We start from the raw sequence: 17,567 nt of genomic DNA on the forward strand, positions 1-17,567 counted from the left end.
GGGAGCATTTCCATGTGAGGAGAACCATTGTGCCAAATCTATCAACCAAGGGAATCCAGCCCCTTGCAAGCAGAAGGAAAGATCCGAATTTTCCCAGTCGAAAGTGGAAAGGTTTGGAGTGAAAGTCGGTGCAGGAATGTCCCCGTGTGTGCCTGTGGGATTTGCTAAGCTGCAAGGCCAGACTGTGAAGAGGGGATCCCGGCAGACAAGAAATGCCCTCTTTGCTCTGGGGCCTTCCATGGCACCGGCAGCACAAGTGAGAGCCCTTCCTTGGCCTGTGCCTTCAGCAAGGCCCCAGTTTGGGCAAAGCCTGAATGGCCTGTGAAAGCAGCTCAGATTTACGCTGCCCAGCCTGGAGGAGGGATGCCAGAGCAGACACAAGCTCCACCAGGTCCGAGTGCAGCCCAGCTTAGGCCGCAGCTTTCTGCCCTTGTGTCTCTGGAGCCTTGGAGGGGAAGGCTGCGTGGCTTGCAGTGACTTTGCCCAGCTCTCCTGCTCACAGCGCTGGGCACCCCAAGGCTGTTTGGTCTCAGCACACGCAAGAGCAGGAAGAAATCCTCACCTGGCTTTGCAGACCCCTGAGATGAGCAAAGACCAGGAGTGTGCAGAGAAGAGACCATCAGGACTGCACAGCAACTTCTCTCCGCCCGCAGTCACAGAAAATTCAAACACTACTGTTTTGGTGTGGGGTTTTTATTGTCTTTTGTTTGCATCCTTTCCCCCCTCCGCAGGAAAACCTGTGACATTTTCTGTGCTGGAGAGCTGGATTTGAGTGGTCCCCTCTTGGTGCTGCCTGGATGGAACTCACAATTGTGCCTTTGCCCCTCTCTTTGCTCTCTTACCATGTGTCAGTCCAGGTTACAACATTTCTCTTTTCTCACCTTGTGCTCAGGAGCTGGGAGAATCACTGAGCCCTCTCCACTGCCCCAGCTTGACCCTGAAAGGGTTCTGCAGCAGGGGAAGGTGGCATGTTGCCCGTGGCTAAGCTGCCAGCATCTGGGCTGAGTGGTGCTCCACATCCATGCTGCCATCAATTCAGTGGGCACAAACCTGACACTGACAAGTCCACCTCATATCCATGTCCCCAAGTGCCACATCTACACATTCCTGACAGTGACTGCGGCCACGTGTGTCCCTGTGGCCGTGCCGGGCACTGCTGTCCCTGCTGTCCCTGCTGTCCCCGGTGCCAGAGCCCTGCTGTCCCTGGGCAGGGCCGTTCCCTCCCCGGGCACAGCCCCATGAGGTGCTCCCTGCTGCGGCCCGGCCTGGCCCCAGAGCAGGGTCCCCCTGCGGGTGGCCCCGGGGTGGCCGCGTGTCCCCAGCCGGCTGTGCCTGGGCAGCTGCCTCAGCCGTGAGGGATGCAGAGCTGCGGGAGCCCACGGCTCCGTGCCGGCCGCACTCCAGAGCTCCCTGCTCCTGCTGCCGGGGCCTGGGCGCCCGCCCTGTGCCCTCCCTCCCCGACGGCCGTGCCAGGCCCCGCTTGCTGCCCTCATGGTGGCGCTCCCGGCCCCAGGGCTGTCCCAGGGCTTCTCCAGGGACACCTTCCTGCAGCCATTCAGGGCCTGCGGGGGCCCAGCACAGGCCTGCAGAGGGACTGTTTGCAAGGGCCTGCAGGGACAGCGCCGGGGCCGGCGGCTTCCCAGTGCCACAGGGAAGGCTTAGGCTGCAGATGGGGAGGACATTGTGGCCTCTGAGGCTGCTGAGGCCCTGGCCCACGCTGCCCAGGGAAGCTGCGGCTGCCCCATCCCTGGCAGTGCTCCAGGCCAGCCTGGCTGGGGCTTGGAGCAACCCGGCCCAGTGCAAGGTGTCCCTGTCCTTGGCAGCAGGGCTGAACAAGGCAATTTCTAAGGAGCCTTCCAAGCCAAGCCATTCAGTGACTGTGTGATGATCACCGGGGCCGAGGGCAGCTGGGCTTGATTTCTGATTCGGACCAGCTCAGCACTGTCAGTTTGGTTGAGTTCAAGCAAACAGCTCACGAGCCCAGATTCTCAGCAGGTGACTTTTACCAACACTCGAGGTCTGGCTGAGATCAATAAAGATTTGCACAATTCCAATTCTCCAATATTGTATTTTATTGAAACAAGATCAAAGGAGTTTCCAGGTTGCTGCTCATAAATGCACTAATTATAGAGCATTAATATGGGTCACCACAGATAGCGACCCTAGATACAGCTTTACTTGTATATAAAAATTCCATCATGTACATATTTTGTATAATATACATTATATAGTTATATTAATACATAACGACTATAGTATATCTATATCTACATCTTATGTGTTATAAATATATCTATTTGATGCAAATGTTCCTACACTTAAATGCGCTAAGAGCACTAGGACGTGTCACAACAGATAGCGACACTAAATATGCGCTCTGTTATTTCAGAATTTCGGGTCGGCTCCGAGACAGTTTGTGCAATGCTGGTCTAAAGGTGTCCTTTCAGTGGACAAGGAGAGACACTGTCCATTGACTGATCCCGGCCAAGCAGCGCTGATTTTTCATCTTGGTCTTCTTTGTCCCGTTGCTTGCTTCTTTTTCTGTCCCCCTCTCCCGCTTCTTTCATATTCCAAATCTCGGTCATTCTCAACGGCCGGGAACAAGTGCATGTTGCAGGTGGGCTTTGGCGACTTTGGCCCTGCATGCACGGCGTGTCATCTCTTCACGCTCGTTCTTAGGAGTGGGGAAGTTGCAGCAGGGCTCTATGCAGATGGGGGTGCCTTTTTTGGAAATTGAAATGATCCAAGGAGGCAGAATAAACCCTGCTGTGGCTGTCCACCTGCTGAGGCGGCAGGAGAGGCTGTGGGAGCTTCGGCAGAGCCTTTGCACGCATCCTCTTCTCCTTAAAGCACCAGATTTGTATTATGAGGTGGCTCTGTGCTGCCGGCTGCGAGCAGCACGGGCACAGCTCTGTGCAGGCAAACCTCTTTCAATCATCAGGTTTGAGGACTGCCATGAGCTGTCGTTGCAGATGCCGGTAGTCGCCCATCCCCTGGGAGTGGGCCACAGGATCCATGGCCAGGTGGTGGAAGAGGTTGGGTGGCTCAGCCGTTTGAACATCCTGGGGCAAACGGATCTCCTCAGGAAGCCTCCGGTTGCCCACAATAAAGTGGTCGAGGCGCTTCACTTCCAGGGATAAGCGCAGAGTGTCGCTGATATCCATCAGTCGCCTCAGGAAATGTCTCCTGCACCACTTTGACACAGGAATGGTGATCAGGAGGTGCATGACGACGGTTTTCATGGTGTAGGTGGAAAAGCCTAGGCCCAGCAGAAGACAGGTGAAGAGCTGCAGGCATCTCAGGTGCAAACTGTCAGGGGGCGCCTGCCTGGCGATGTGCTGGAAGAACTTCATCTCTGCCACAGCACAGGTCTCAGGCCACAGAGTGCTTGGGGTTCCGGCATATGCAGGCAGGCTGCTCACAAAGATGTCGGAGTCGCCTCTCCGCACCCCAAACTGCATCTCAATCCTGAAGCTTTCTCGGCCATTGGTCACCCTGAATTGGCAGCAGCGTCTGGAGGGCAGCAGCGTTAAATACCAGTTGTGTGACTGAGGCAAAGCTGGCCAGATTGCTCTCACCAGCTGGTGGAACCAGCGGGCAGTTTTGTGCACATCGAGGTAGGAGTCGGTGCACAGGGTGTCTAGGAGGCTGGGATCCTGACTCCTCCTCAGCTCCTCCTCGGGCTGGTGCAGGAAGCACAGCACGTTCTCCCCCTGCTGCTCCTTGGTGCAGGTGCACTCCAGCTGCACGCGGACACGGAAGTTCCTCACCTGCCTGTGCTCTGCAGAGTCCAGCTCCAGGTGGAAGCTGTGGCCTCGGGGAGGAGTCATGGGTATGAGCACCTGGTACACAACATCCTGCTCACGGGGACTCCAACCTTCAAAGGCGCTGCCCACCCCGACGGCTCGTTGCAGGACTGGGTAGAAACTGTTTGCTAGGACATGTCTAAAATAGATGGCATATTTGCCCATCAGGTCAGTTGTCCACTCGCGGCCTTTCAGCAGGTCCTGTACAGGCCACTGTATGCGCTCCGCTAGCATCCTTCCTACTTTCCTTTGAAGACGTTTATCTACTTGATTTCCAGCATCGTCTCCTTCGTTTGCATTCACATTTTCTTCTTCAGGCTCCTGTCTCATCAGGCTCCTTTTGCACCCCATCAGCCATAGGACCAAGACCAGGATCAGGAGCACAGCAACAGCCAGGAGCTGCAAGGACTGCTCCACTCCACTCTGCTTCAGGGCCAGCTGCTCCACCTGCCACTCCAGCCAAATCTTCTCCCATTCCATGTACTTTGCATGCACTTCCACGCGCAGACGTGTTTCCTCATCCTGAACATCACCCACGAGCTGTGGGTACTGGATGAAGGTTTTCAAGAGCACGAAGAGCAATACCAGGGAATTCATGGTCTGCGGGAGGATGGACAGAAGGCCTTGAATGGGGCTGTGAGGGAGGCAGCTAGCAGTGGGGGCAGCAGGGACAGGAATGCTCAGGGGTTTGAGGACATGAAGCACAGGGCACCACACAGCTGGCAGGCAGCAACGCCTGTCCCACTTCTCCAGCTGCAGCAGCAGCAGCAGCAGCAGCGTGTCCTGGCCTAGGCTCTCCCATCAGGGGCTGTCCCTGCATGCAGGGGGAGAAGCCAGCCCCAGGTTCGGCGTTTCTGGGCTGGCCCTTGTGCCCAGCCCAGCCTCCCCACCACGTGTGCACTCACCGCTTGCTCAAGCAATGCAGGGCCAGCGTTGCCTGCTGCGGCCTTTTATAGCGGCCCCCATTGTGACACGACCCCCGTGGTGTCACAGGTGTCACAGCACATCACAAGGCAGCCAACCACACCCTTTGTCCCCGCCCTGGCTCAGCCACCCAGAGTGGCCCTGGTGTCCTGCTTAAGGCTGCATTTGACTGAATCTTTTTCAAAGAACTCCCACTGCGCTTTCTTTTGGATTGATTTCCATCTGCCCTCCAGTGGCAGTCTCCTCGATATCCATGTTAGAGAGCACCCTTGAGGATCATTGAGTCTAAGCTTTGGCACTACACTGGTTGACCTACACTTCAACCTCGGAGTCAGCGAGGTTGAAAAAGTCCCTGCAGATCACACAGTCCAACAGCAAACTCAACACTGCCTATTGCACCAATCAGCCAGGTCCCCAGTTGCCTCATCCACGTGACTTTTAATCCTTTCTGAGGTTGGGGACTCAGCCATTTCCCTATCCAGCCTGTTTCCCAAGCTTCGTATCCCTTTTGTTGAAGGAATATTTCCTAGAGATCCAATTGAAACCTGCCATGGATCAACCTGAGGTCATTTTCCTCTGCTCATTGGGTTTGTTCCCTGGGCTAATACAATGACCCGCACGTAGCTAAAAGCTCCCTTCAGGGACCATCTGCATTGTGTTAGGCCCTTGGGCTGAGAATCCAGCTCCTTTCAGGGGAGAGAAAGGTGGTGCTTTTGCACTGGGCTTCCTTCCCATGGTCCAGTGGGACAAAATGGGTTGCTGGTTGCTGGAAGAGTTTCAGGTTGCCTGGGAGCATTTCCATGTGAGGAGAACCATTGTGCCAAATCTATCAACCAAGGGAATCCAGCCCCTTGCAAGCAGAAGGAAAGATCCGAATTTTCCCAGTCGAAAGTGGAAAGGTTTGGAGTGAAAGTCGGTGCAGGAATGTCCCCGTGTGTGCCTGTGGGATTTGCTAAGCTGCAAGGCCAGACTGTGAAGAGGGGATCCCGGCAGACAAGAAATGCCCTCTTTGCTCTGGGGCCTTCCATGGCACCGGCAGCACAAGTGAGAGCCCTTCCTTGGCCTGTGCCTTCAGCAAGGCCCCAGTTTGGGCAAAGCCTGAATGGCCTGTGAAAGCAGCTCAGATTTACGCTGCCCAGCCTGGAGGAGGGATGCCAGAGCAGACACAAGCTCCACCAGGTCCGAGTGCAGCCCAGCTTAGGCCGCAGCTTTCTGCCCTTGTGTCTCTGGAGCCTTGGAGGGGAAGGCTGCGTGGCTTGCAGTGACTTTCCCCAGCTCTCCTGCTCACAGCGCTGGGCACCCCAAGGCTGTTTGGTCTCAGCACACGCAAGAGCAGGAAGAAATCCTCACCTGGCTTTGCAGACCCCTGAGATGAGCAAAGACCAGGAGTGTGCAGAGAAGAGACCATCAGGACTGCACAGCAACTTCTCTCCGCCCGCAGTCACAGAAAATTCAAACACTACTGTTTTGGTGTGGGGTTTTTATTGTCTTTTGTTTGCATCCTTTCCCCCCTCCGCAGGAAAACCTGTGACATTTTCTGTGCTGGAGAGCTGGATTTGAGTGGTCCCCTCTTGGTGCTGCCTGGATGGAACTCACAATTGTGCCTTTGCCCCTCTCTTTGCTCTCTTACCATGTGTCAGTCCAGGTTACAACATTTCTCTTTTCTCACCTTGTGCTCAGGAGCTGGGAGAATCACTGAGCCCTCTCCACTGCCCCAGCTTGACCCTGAAAGGGTTCTGCAGCAGGGGAAGGTGGCATGTTGCCCGTGGCTAAGCTGCCAGCATCTGGGCTGAGTGGTGCTCCACATCCATGCTGCCATCAATTCAGTGGGCACAAACCTGACACTGACAAGTCCACCTCATATCCATGTCCCCAAGTGCCACATCTACACATTCCTGACAGTGACTGCGGCCACGTGTGTCCCTGTGGCCGTGCCGGGCACTGCTGTCCCTGCTGTCCCTGCTGTCCCCGGTGCCAGAGCCCTGCTGTCCCTGGGCAGGGCCGTTCCCTCCCCGGGCACAGCCCCATGAGGTGCTCCCTGCTGCGGCCCGGCCTGGCCCCAGAGCAGGGTCCCCCTGCGGGTGGCCCCGGGGTGGCCGCGTGTCCCCAGCCGGCTGTGCCTGGGCAGCTGCCTCAGCCGTGAGGGATGCAGAGCTGCGGGAGCCCACGGCTCCGTGCCGGCCGCACTCCAGAGCTCCCTGCTCCTGCTGCCGGGGCCTGGGCGCCCGCCCTGTGCCCTCCCTCCCCGACGGCCGTGCCAGGCCCCGCTTGCTGCCCTCATGGTGGCGCTCCCGGCCCCAGGGCTGTCCCAGGGCTTCTCCAGGGACACCTTCCTGCAGCCATTCAGGGCCTGCGGGGGCCCAGCACAGGCCTGCAGAGGGACTGTTTGCAAGGGCCTGCAGGGACAGCGCCGGGGCCGGCGGCTTCCCAGTGCCACAGGGAAGGCTTAGGCTGCAGAGGGGGAGGACATTGTGGCCTCTGAGGCTGCTGAGGCCCTGGCCCACGCTGCCCAGGGAAGCTGCGGCTGCCCCATCCCTGGCAGTGCTCCAGGCCAGCCTGGCTGGGGCTTGGAGCAACCCGGCCCAGTGCAAGGTGTCCCTGTCCTTGGCAGCAGGGCTGAACAAGGCAATTTCTAAGGAGCCTTCCAAGCCAAGCCATTCAGTGACTGTGTGATGATCACCGGGGCCGAGGGCAGCTGGGCTTGATTTCTGATTCGGACCAGCTCAGCACTGTCAGTTTGGTTGAGTTCAAGCAAACAGCTCACGAGCCCAGATTCTCAGCAGGTGACTTTTACCAACACTCGAGGTCTGGCTGAGATCAATAAAGATTTGCACAATTCCAATTCTCCAATATTGTATTTTATTGAAACAAGATCAAAGGAGTTTCCAGGTTGCTGCTCATAAATGCACTAATTATAGAGCATTAATATGGGTCACCACAGATAGCGACCCTAGATACAGCTTTACTTGTATATAAAAATTCCATCATGTACATATTTTGTATAATATACATTATATAGTTATATTAATACATAACGACTATAGTATATCTATATCTACATCTTATGTGTTATAAATATATCTATTTGATGCAAATGTTCCTACACTTAAATGCGCTAAGAGCACTAGGACGTGTCACAACAGATAGCGACACTAAATATGCGCTCTGTTATTTCAGAATTTCGGGTCGGCTCCGAGACAGTTTGTGCAATGCTGGTCTAAAGGTGTCCTTTCAGTGGACAAGGAGAGACACTGTCCATTGACTGATCCCGGCCAAGCAGCGCTGATTTTTCATCTTGGTCTTCTTTGTCCCGTTGCTTGCTTCTTTTTCTGTCCCCCTCTCCCGCTTCTTTCATATTCCAAATCTCGGTCATTCTCAACGGCCGGGAACAAGTGCATGTTGCAGGTGGGCTTTGGCGACTTTGGCCCTGCATGCACGGCGTGTCATCTCTTCACGCTCGTTCTTAGGAGTGGGGAAGTTGCAGCAGGGCTCTATGCAGATGGGGGTGCCTTTTTTGGAAATTGAAATGATCCAAGGAGGCAGAATAAACCCTGCTGTGGCTGTCCACCTGCTGAGGCGGCAGGAGAGGCTGTGGGAGCTTCGGCAGAGCCTTTGCACACATCCTCTTCTCCTTAAAGCACCAGATTTGTATTATGAGGTGGCTCTGTGCTGCCGGCTGCGAGCAGCACGGGCACAGCTCTGTGCAGGCAAACCTCTTTCAATCATCAGGTTTGAGGACTGCCATGAGCTGTCGTTGCAGATGCCGGTAGTCGCCCATCCCCTGGGAGTGGGCCACAGGATCCATGGCCAGGTGGTGGAAGAGGTTGGGTGGCTCAGCCGTTTGAACATCCTGGGGCAAACGGATCTCCTCAGGAAGCCTCCGGTTGCCCACAATAAAGTGGTCGAGGCGCTTCACTTCCAGGGATAAGCGCAGAGTGTCGCTGATATCCATCAGTCGCCTCAGGAAATGTCTCCTGCACCACTTTGACACAGGAATGGTGATCAGGAGGTGCATGACGACGGTTTTCATGGTGTAGGTGGAAAAGCCTAGGCCCAGCAGAAGACAGGTGAAGAGCTGCAGGCATCTCAGGTGCAAACTGTCAGGGGGCGCCTGCCTGGCGATGTGCTGGAAGAACTTCATCTCTGCCACAGCACAGGTCTCAGGCCACAGAGTGCTTGGGGTTCCGGCATATGCAGGCAGGCTGCTCACAAAGATGTCGGAGTCGCCTCTCCGCACCCCAAACTGCATCTCAATCCTGAAGCTTTCTCGGCCATTGGTCACCCTGAATTGGCAGCAGCGTCTGGAGGGCAGCAGCGTTAAATACCAGTTGTGTGACTGAGGCAAAGCTGGCCAGATTGCTCTCACCAGCTGGTGGAACCAGCGGGCAGTTTTGTGCACATCGAGGTAGGAGTCGGTGCACAGGGTGTCTAGGAGGCTGGGATCCTGACTCCTCCTCAGCTCCTCCTCGGGCTGGTGCAGGAAGCACAGCACGTTCTCCCCCTGCTGCTCCTTGGTGCAGGTGCACTCCAGCTGCACGCGGACACGGAAGTTCCTCACCTGCCTGTGCTCTGCAGAGTCCAGCTCCAGGTGGAAGCTGTGGCCTCGGGGAGGAGTCATGGGTATGAGCACCTGGTACACAACATCCTGCTCACGGGGACTCCAACCTTCAAAGGCGCTGCCCACCCCGACGGCTCGTTGCAGGACTGGGTAGAAACTGTTTGCTAGGACATGTCTAAAATAGATGGCATATTTGCCCATCAGGTCAGTTGTCCACTCGCGGCCTTTCAGCAGGTCCTGTACAGGCCACTGTATGCGCTCCGCTAGCATCCTTCCTACTTTCCTTTGAAGACGTTTATCTACTTGATTTCCAGCATCGTCTCCTTCGTTTGCATTCACATTTTCTTCTTCAGGCTCCTGTCTCATCAGGCTCCTTTTGCACCCCATCAGCCATAGGACCAAGACCAGGATCAGGAGCACAGCAACAGCCAGGAGCTGCAAGGACTGCTCCACTCCACTCTGCTTCAGGGCCAGCTGCTCCACCTGCCGCTCCAGCCAAATCTTCTCCCATTCCATGTACTTTGCATGCACTTCCACGCGCAGACGTGTTTCCTCATCCTGAACATCACCCACGAGCTGTGGGTACTGGATGAAGGTTTTCAAGAGCACGAAGAGCAATACCAGGGAATTCATGGTCTGCGGGAGGATGGACAGAAGGCCTTGAATGGGGCTGTGAGGGAGGCAGCTAGCAGTGGGGGCAGCAGGGACAGGAATGCTCAGGGGTTTGAGGACATGAAGCACAGGGCACCACACAGCTGGCAGGCAGCAACGCCTGTCCCACTTCTCCAGCTGCAGCAGCAGCAGCAGCAGCAGCGTGTCCTGCCCTAGGCTCTCCCATCAGGGGCTGTCCCTGCATGCAGGGGGAGAAGCCAGCCCCAGGTTCGGCGTTTCTGGGCTGGCCCTTGTGCCCAGCCCAGCCTCCCCACCACGTGTGCACTCACCGCTTGCTCAAGCAATGCAGGGCCAGCGTTGCCTGCTGCGGCCTTTTATAGCGGCCCCCATTGTGACACGACCCCCGTGGTGTCACAGGTGTCACAGCACATCACAAGGCAGCCAACCACACCCTTTGTCCCCGCCCTGGCTCAGCCACCCAGAGTGGCCCTGGTGTCCTGCTTAAGGCTGCATTTGACTGAATCTTTTTCAAAGAACTCCCACTGCGCTTTCTTTTGGATTGATTTCCATCTGCCCTCCAGTGGCAGTCTCCTCGATATCCATGTTAGAGAGCACCCTTGAGGATCATTGAGTCTAAGCTTTGGCACTACACTGGTTGACCTACACTTCAACCTCGGAGTCAGCGAGGTTGAAAAAGTCCCTGCAGATCACACAGTCCAACAGCAAACTCAACACTGCCTATTGCACCAATCAGCCAGGTCCCCAGTTGCCTCATCCACGTGACTTTTAATCCTTTCTGAGGTTGGGGACTCAGCCATTTCCCTATCCAGCCTGTTTCCCAAGCTTCGTATCCCTTTTGTTGAAGGAATATTTCCTAGAGATCCAATTGAAACCTGCCATGGATCAACCTGAGGTCATTTTCCTCTGCTCATTGGGTTTGTTCCCTGGGCTAATACAATGACCCGCACGTAGCTAAAAGCTCCCTTCAGGGACCATCTGCATTGTGTTAGGCCCTTGGGCTGAGAATCCAGCTCCTTTCAGGGGAGAGAAAGGTGGTGCTTTTGCACTGGGCTTCCTTCCCATGGTCCAGTGGGACAAAATGGGTTGCTGGTTGCTGGAAGAGTTTCAGGTTGCCTGGGAGCATTTCCATGTGAGGAGAACCATTGTGCCAAATCTATCAACCAAGGGAATCCAGCCCCTTGCAAGCAGAAGGAAAGATCCGAATTTTCCCAGTCGAAAGTGGAAAGGTTTGGAGTGAAAGTCGGTGCAGGAATGTCCCCGTGTGTGCCTGTGGGATTTGCTAAGCTGCAAGGCCAGACTGTGAAGAGGGGATCCCGGCAGACAAGAAATGCCCTCTTTGCTCTGGGGCCTTCCATGGCACCGGCAGCACAAGTGAGAGCCCTTCCTTGGCCTGTGCCTTCAGCAAGGCCCCAGTTTGGGCAAAGCCTGAATGGCCTGTGAAAGCAGCTCAGATTTACGCTGCCCAGCCTGGAGGAGGGATGCCAGAGCAGACACAAGCTCCACCAGGTCCGAGTGCAGCCCAGCTTAGGCCGCAGCTTTCTGCCCTTGTGTCTCTGGAGCCTTGGAGGGGAAGGCTGCGTGGCTTGCAGTGACTTTGCCCAGCTCTCCTGCTCACAGCGCTGGGCACCCCAAGGCTGTTTGGTCTCAGCACACGCAAGAGCAGGAAGAAATCCTCACCTGGCTTTGCAGACCCCTGAGATGAGCAAAGACCAGGAGTGTGCAGAGAAGAGACCATCAGGACTGCACAGCAACTTCTCTCCGCCCGCAGTCACAGAAAATTCAAACACTACTGTTTTGGTGTGGGGTTTTTATTGTCTTTTGTTTGCATCCTTTCCCCCCTCCGCAGGAAAACCTGTGACATTTTCTGTGCTGGAGAGCTGGATTTGAGTGGTCCCCTCTTGGTGCTGCCTGGATGGAACTCACAATTGTGCCTTTGCCCCTCTCTTTGCTCTCTTACCATGTGTCAGTCCAGGTTACAACATTTCTCTTTTCTCACCTTGTGCTCAGGAGCTGGGAGAATCACTGAGCCCTCTCCACTGCCCCAGCTTGACCCTGAAAGGGTTCTGCAGCAGGGGAAGGTGGCATGTTGCCCGTGGCTAAGCTGCCAGCATCTGGGCTGAGTGGTGCTCCACATCCATGCTGCCATCAATTCAGTGGGCACAAACCTGACACTGACAAGTCCACCTCATATCCATGTCCCCAAGTGCCACATCTACACATTCCTGACAGTGACTGCGGCCACGTGTGTCCCTGTGGCCGTGCCGGGCACTGCTGTCCCTGCTGTCCCTGCTGTCCCCGGTGCCAGAGCCCTGCTGTCCCTGGGCAGGGCCGTTCCCTCCCCGGGCACAGCCCCATGAGGTGCTCCCTGCTGCGGCCCGGCCTGGCCCCAGAGCAGGGTCCCCCTGCGGGTGGCCCCGGGGTGGCCGCATGTCCCCAGCCGGCTGTGCCTGGGCAGCTGCCTCAGCCGTGAGGGATGCAGAGCTGCGGGAGCCCACGGCTCTGTGCCGGCCGCACTCCAGAGCTCCCTGCTCCTGCTGCCGGGGCCTGGGCGCCCGCCCTGTGCCCTCCCTCCCCGACGGCCGTGCCAGGCCCCGCTTGCTGCCCTCATGGTGGTGCTCCCGGCCCCAGGGCTGTCCCAGGGCTTCTCCAGGGACACCTTCCTGCAGCCATTCAGGGCCTGCGGGGGCCCAGCACAGGCCTGCAGAGGGACTGTTTGCAAGGGCCTGCAGGGACAGCGCCGGGGCCGGCGGCTTCCCAGTGCCACAGGGAGGGCTTAGGCTGCAGATGGGGAGGACATTGTGGCCTCTGAGGCTGCTGAGGCCCTGGCCCACGCTGCCCAGGGAAGCTGCGGCTGCCCCATCCCTGGCAGTGCTCCAGGCCAGCCTGGCTGGGGCTTGGAGCAACCCGGCCCAGTGCAAGGTGTCCCTGTCCTTGGCAGCAGGGCTGAACAAGGCAATTTCTAAGGAGCCTTCCAAGCCAAGCCATTCAGTGACTGTGTGATGATCACCGGGGCCGAGGGCAGCTGGGCTTGATTTCTGATTAGGACCAGCTCAGCACTGTCAGTTTGGTTGAGTTCAAGCAAACAGCTCACGAGCCCAGATTCTCAGCAGGTGACTTTTACCAACACTCGAGGTCTGGCTGAGATCAATAAAGATTTGCACAATTCCAATTCTCCAATATTGTATTTTATTGAAACAAGATCAAAGGAGTTTCCAGGTTGCTGCTCATAAATGCACTAATTATAGAGCATTAATATGGGTCACCACAGATAGCGACCCTAGATACAGCTTTACTTGTATATAAAAATTCCATCATGTACATATTTTGTATAATATACATTATATAGTTATATTAATACATAATGACTATAGTATATCTATATCTACATCTTATGTGTTATAAATATATCTATTTGATGCAAAAGTTCCTACACTTAAATGCGCTAAGAGCACTAGGACGTGTCACAACAGATAGCGACACTAAATATGCGCTCTGTTATTTCAGAATTTCGGGTCGGCTCCGAGACAGTTTGTGCAATGCTGGTCTAAAGGTGTCCTTTCAGTGGACAAGGAGAGACACTGTCCATTGACTGATCCCGGCCAAGCAGCGCTGATTTTTCATCTTGGTCTTCTTTGTCCCGTTGCTTGCTTCTTTTTCTGTCCCCCTCTCCCGCTTCTTTCATATTCCAAATCTCGGTCATTCTCAACGGCCGGGAACAAGTGCATGTTGCAGGTGGGCTTTGGTGACTTTGGCCCTGCATGCACGGCGTGTCATCTCTTCACGCTCGTTCTTAGGAGTGGGGAAGTTGCAGCAGGGCTCTATGCAGATGGGGGTGCCTTTTTTGGAAATTGAAACGATCCAAGGAGGCAGAATAAACCCTCCTGTGGCTGTCCACCTGCTGAGGCGGCAGGAGAGGCTGTGGGAGCTTCGGCAGAGCCTTTGCACGCATCCTCTTCTCCTTAAAGCACCAGATTTGTATTATGAGGTGGCTCTGTGCTGCCGGCTGCGAGCAGCACGGGCACAGCTCTGTGCAGGCAAACCTCTTTCAATCATCAGGTTTGAGGACTGCCATGAGCTGTCGTTGCAGATGCCGGTAGTCGCCCATCCCCTGGGAGTGGGCCACAGGATCCATGGCCAGGTGGTGGAAGAGGTTGGGTGGCTCAGCCGTTTGAACATCCTGCGGCAAACGGATCTCCTCAGGAAGCCTCCGGTTGCCCACAATAAAGTGGTCGAGGCGCTTCACTTCCAGGGATAAGCGCAGAGTGTCGCTGATATCCATCAGTCGCCTCAGGAAATGTCTCCTGCACCACTTTGACACAGGAATGGTGATCAGGAGGTGCATGACGACGGTTTTCATGGTGTAGGTGGAAAAGCCTAGGCCCAGCAGAAGACAGGTGAAGAGCTGCAGGCATCTCAGGTGCAAACTGTCAGGGGGCGCCTGCCTGGCGATGTGCTGGAAGAACTTCATCTCTGCCACAGCACAGGTCTCAGGCCACAGAGTGCTTGGGGTTCCGGCATATGCAGGCAGGCTGCTCACAAAGATGTCGGAGTCGCCTCTCCGCACCCCAAACTGCATCTCAATCCTGAAGCTTTCTCGGCCATTGGTCACCCTGAATTGGCAGCAGCGTCTGGAGGGCAGCAGCGTTAAATGCCAGTTGTGTGACTGAGGCAAAGCTGGCCAGATTGCTCTCACCAGCTGGTGGAACCAGCGGGCAGTTTTGTGCACATCGAGGTAGGAGTCGGTGCACAGGGTGTCTAGGAGGCTGGGATCCTGACTCCTCCTCAGCTCCTCCTCGGGCTGGTGCAGGAAGCACAGCACGTTCTCCCCCTGCTGCTCCTTGGTGCAGGTGCACTCCAGCTGCACGCGGACACGGAAGTTCCTCACCTGCCTGTGCTCTGCAGAGTCCAGCTCCAGGTGGAATCTGTGGCCTCGGGGAGGAGTCATGGGTATGAGCACCTGGTACACAACATCCTGCTCACGGGGACTCCAACCTTCAAAGGCGCTGCCCACCCCGACGGCTCGTTGCAGGACTGGGTAGAAACTGTTTGCTAGGACATGTCTAAAATAGATGGCATATTTGCCCATCAGGTCAGTTGTCCACTCGCAGCCTTTCAGCAGGTCCTGTACAGGCCACTGTATGCGCTCCGCTAGCATCCTTCCTACTTTCCTTTGAAGACGTTTATCTACTTGATTTCCAGCATCGTCTCCTTCGTTTGCATTCACATTTTCTTCTTCAGGCTCCTGTCTCATCAGGCTCCTTTTGCACCCCATCAGCCATAGGACCAAGACCAGGATCAGGAGCACAGCAACAGCCAGGAGCTGCAAGGACTGCTCCACTCCACTCTGCTTCAGGGCCAGCTGCTCCACCTGCCACTCCAGCCAAATCTTCTCCCATTCCATGTACTTTGCATGCACTTCCACGCGCAGACGTGTTTCCTCATCCTGAACATCACCCACGAGCTGCGGGTACTGGATGAGGGTTTTCAAGAGCACGAAGAGCAATACCAGGGAATTCATGGTCTGCGGGAGGATGGACAGAAGGCCTTGAATGGGGCTGTGAGGGAGGCAGCTAGCAGTGGGGGCAGCAGGGACAGGAATGCTCAGGGGTTTGAGGACATGAAGCACAGGGCACCACACAGCTGGCAGGCAGCAACGCCTGTCCCACTGCCCCAGCTGCAGCTGCAGCGTGTCCTGCCCAAGGCTCTCCCATCAGGGGCTGTCCCTGCATGCAGGGGGAGAAGCCAGCCCCAGGTTCAGTGTTTCTGGGCTGGCCCTTGTGCCCAGCCCAGCCTCCCCACCACGTGTGCACTCACCACTTGCTCAAGCAATGCAGGGCCAGCGTTGCCTGCTGCGGCCTTTTATAGCGGCCCCCATTGTGACACGACCCCCGTGGTGTCACAGGTGTCACAGCACATCACAAGGCAGCCAACCACACCCTTTGTCCCCGCCCTGGCTCAGCCACCCAGAGTGGCCCTGGTGTCCTGCTTAAGGCTGCATTTGACTGAATCTTTTTCAAAGAACTCCCACTGCGCTTTCTTTTGGATTGATTTCCATCTGCCCTCCAGTGGCAGTCTCCTCGATATCCATGTTAGAGAGCACCCTTGAGGATCATTGAGTCTAAGCTTTGGCACTACACTGGTTGACCTACACTTCAACCTCGGAGTCAGCGAGGTTGAAAAAGTCCCTGCAGATCACACAGTCCAACAGCAAACTCAACACTGCCTATTGCACCAATCAGCCAGGTCCCCAGTTGCCTCATCCACGTGACTTTTAATCCTTTCTGAGGTTGGGGACTCAGCCATTTCCCTATCCAGCCTGTTTCCCAAGCTTCGTATCCCTTTTGTTGAAGGAATATTTCCTAGAGATCCAATTGAAACCTGCCATGGATCAACCTGAGGTCATTTTCCTCTGCTCATTGGGTTTGTTCCCTGGGCTAATACAATGACCCGCACGTAGCTAAAAGCTCCCTTCAGGGACCATCTGCATTGTGTTAGGCCCTTGGGCTGAGAATCCAGCTCCTTTCAGGGGAGAGAAAGGTGGTGCTTTTGCACTGGGCTTCCTTCCCATGGTCCAGTGGGACAAAATGGGTTGCTGGTTGCTGGAAGAGTTTCAGGTTGCCTGGGAGCATTTCCATGTGAGGAGAACCATTGTGCCAAATCTATCAACCAAGGGAATCCAGCCCCTTGCAAGCAGAAGGAAAGATCCGAATTTTCCCAGTCGAAAGTGGAAAGGTTTGGAGTGAAAGTCGGTGCAGGAATGTCCCCGTGTGTGCCTGTGGGATTTGCTAAGCTGCAAGGCCAGACTGTGAAGAGGGGATCCCGGCAGACAAGAAATGCCCTCTTTGCTCTGGGGCCTTCCATGGCACCGGCAGCACAAGTGAGAGCCCTTCCTTGGCCTGTGCCTTCAGCAAGGCCCCAGTTTGGGCAAAGCCTGAATGGCCTGTGAAAGCAGCTCAGATTTACGCTGCCCAGCCTGGAGGAGGGATGCCAGAGCAGACACAAGCTCCACCAGGTCCGAGTGCAGCCCAGCTTAGGCCGCAGCTTTCTGCCCTTGTGTCTCTGGAGCCTTGGAGGGGAAGGCTGCGTGGCTTGCAGTGACTTTCCCCAGCTCTCCTGCTCACAGCGCTGGGCACCCCAAGGCTGTTTGGTCTCAGCACACGCAAGAGCAGGAAGAAATCCTCACCTGGCTTTGCAGACCCCTGAGATGAGCAAAGACCAGGAGTGTGCAGAGAAGAGACCATCAGGACTGCACAGCAACTTCTCTCCGCCCGCAGTCACAGAAAATTCAAACACTACTGTTTTGGTGTGGGGTTTTTATTGTCTTTTGTTTGCATCCTTTCCCCCCTCCGCAGGAAAACCTGTGACATTTTCTGTGCTGGAGAGCTGGATTTGAGTGGTCCCCTCTTGGTGCTGCCTGGATGGAACTCACAATTGTGCCTTTGCCCCTCTCTTTGCTCTCTTACCATGTGTCAGTCCAGGAGGTTGATGGGTTACAACATTTCTCTTTTCTCACCTTGTGCTCAGGAGCTGGGAGAATCACTGAGCCCTCTCCACTGCCCCAGCTTGACCCTGAAAGGGTTCTGCAGCAGGGGAAGGTGGCATGTTGCCCGTGGCTCAGCTGCCAGCATCTGGGCTGAGTGGTGCCC

The 17,567-nt window shown here is 55.8% G+C and overlaps 3 protein-coding genes across 3 annotated transcripts; all 3 read right to left on the reverse strand.

The window, feature by feature from the left end:
* Positions 1-2,930: 2,930 nt before the first annotated feature.
* On the reverse strand, positions 2,931-4,626 carry LOC134045593 (inositol 1,4,5-trisphosphate receptor-interacting protein-like 1). The gene is given in 2 exon segments (XM_062495414.1): positions 2,931-4,487; positions 4,489-4,626. Coding segments are annotated over 2 exon segments (1,695 nt in total).
* A 3,822-nt stretch (positions 4,627-8,448) lies between these two features.
* On the reverse strand, positions 8,449-10,144 carry LOC134045594 (inositol 1,4,5-trisphosphate receptor-interacting protein-like 1). Its single transcript, XM_062495415.1, is given in 2 exon segments — positions 8,449-10,005; positions 10,007-10,144. Coding segments are annotated over 2 exon segments (1,695 nt in total).
* Positions 10,145-13,966: 3,822 nt separating this feature from the next.
* Positions 13,967-15,650, reverse strand: LOC134045595 (inositol 1,4,5-trisphosphate receptor-interacting protein-like 1). Its single transcript, XM_062495417.1, is given in 2 exon segments — positions 13,967-15,523; positions 15,525-15,650. Coding segments are annotated over 2 exon segments (1,683 nt in total).
* Positions 15,651-17,567: the final 1,917 nt, after the last annotated feature.

The sequence above is a fragment of the Cinclus cinclus genome, chromosome 6 (assembly GCF_963662255.1).
Source record: "Cinclus cinclus chromosome 6, bCinCin1.1, whole genome shotgun sequence".
Classification (NCBI taxonomy): domain Eukaryota; kingdom Metazoa; phylum Chordata; class Aves; order Passeriformes; family Cinclidae; genus Cinclus; species Cinclus cinclus.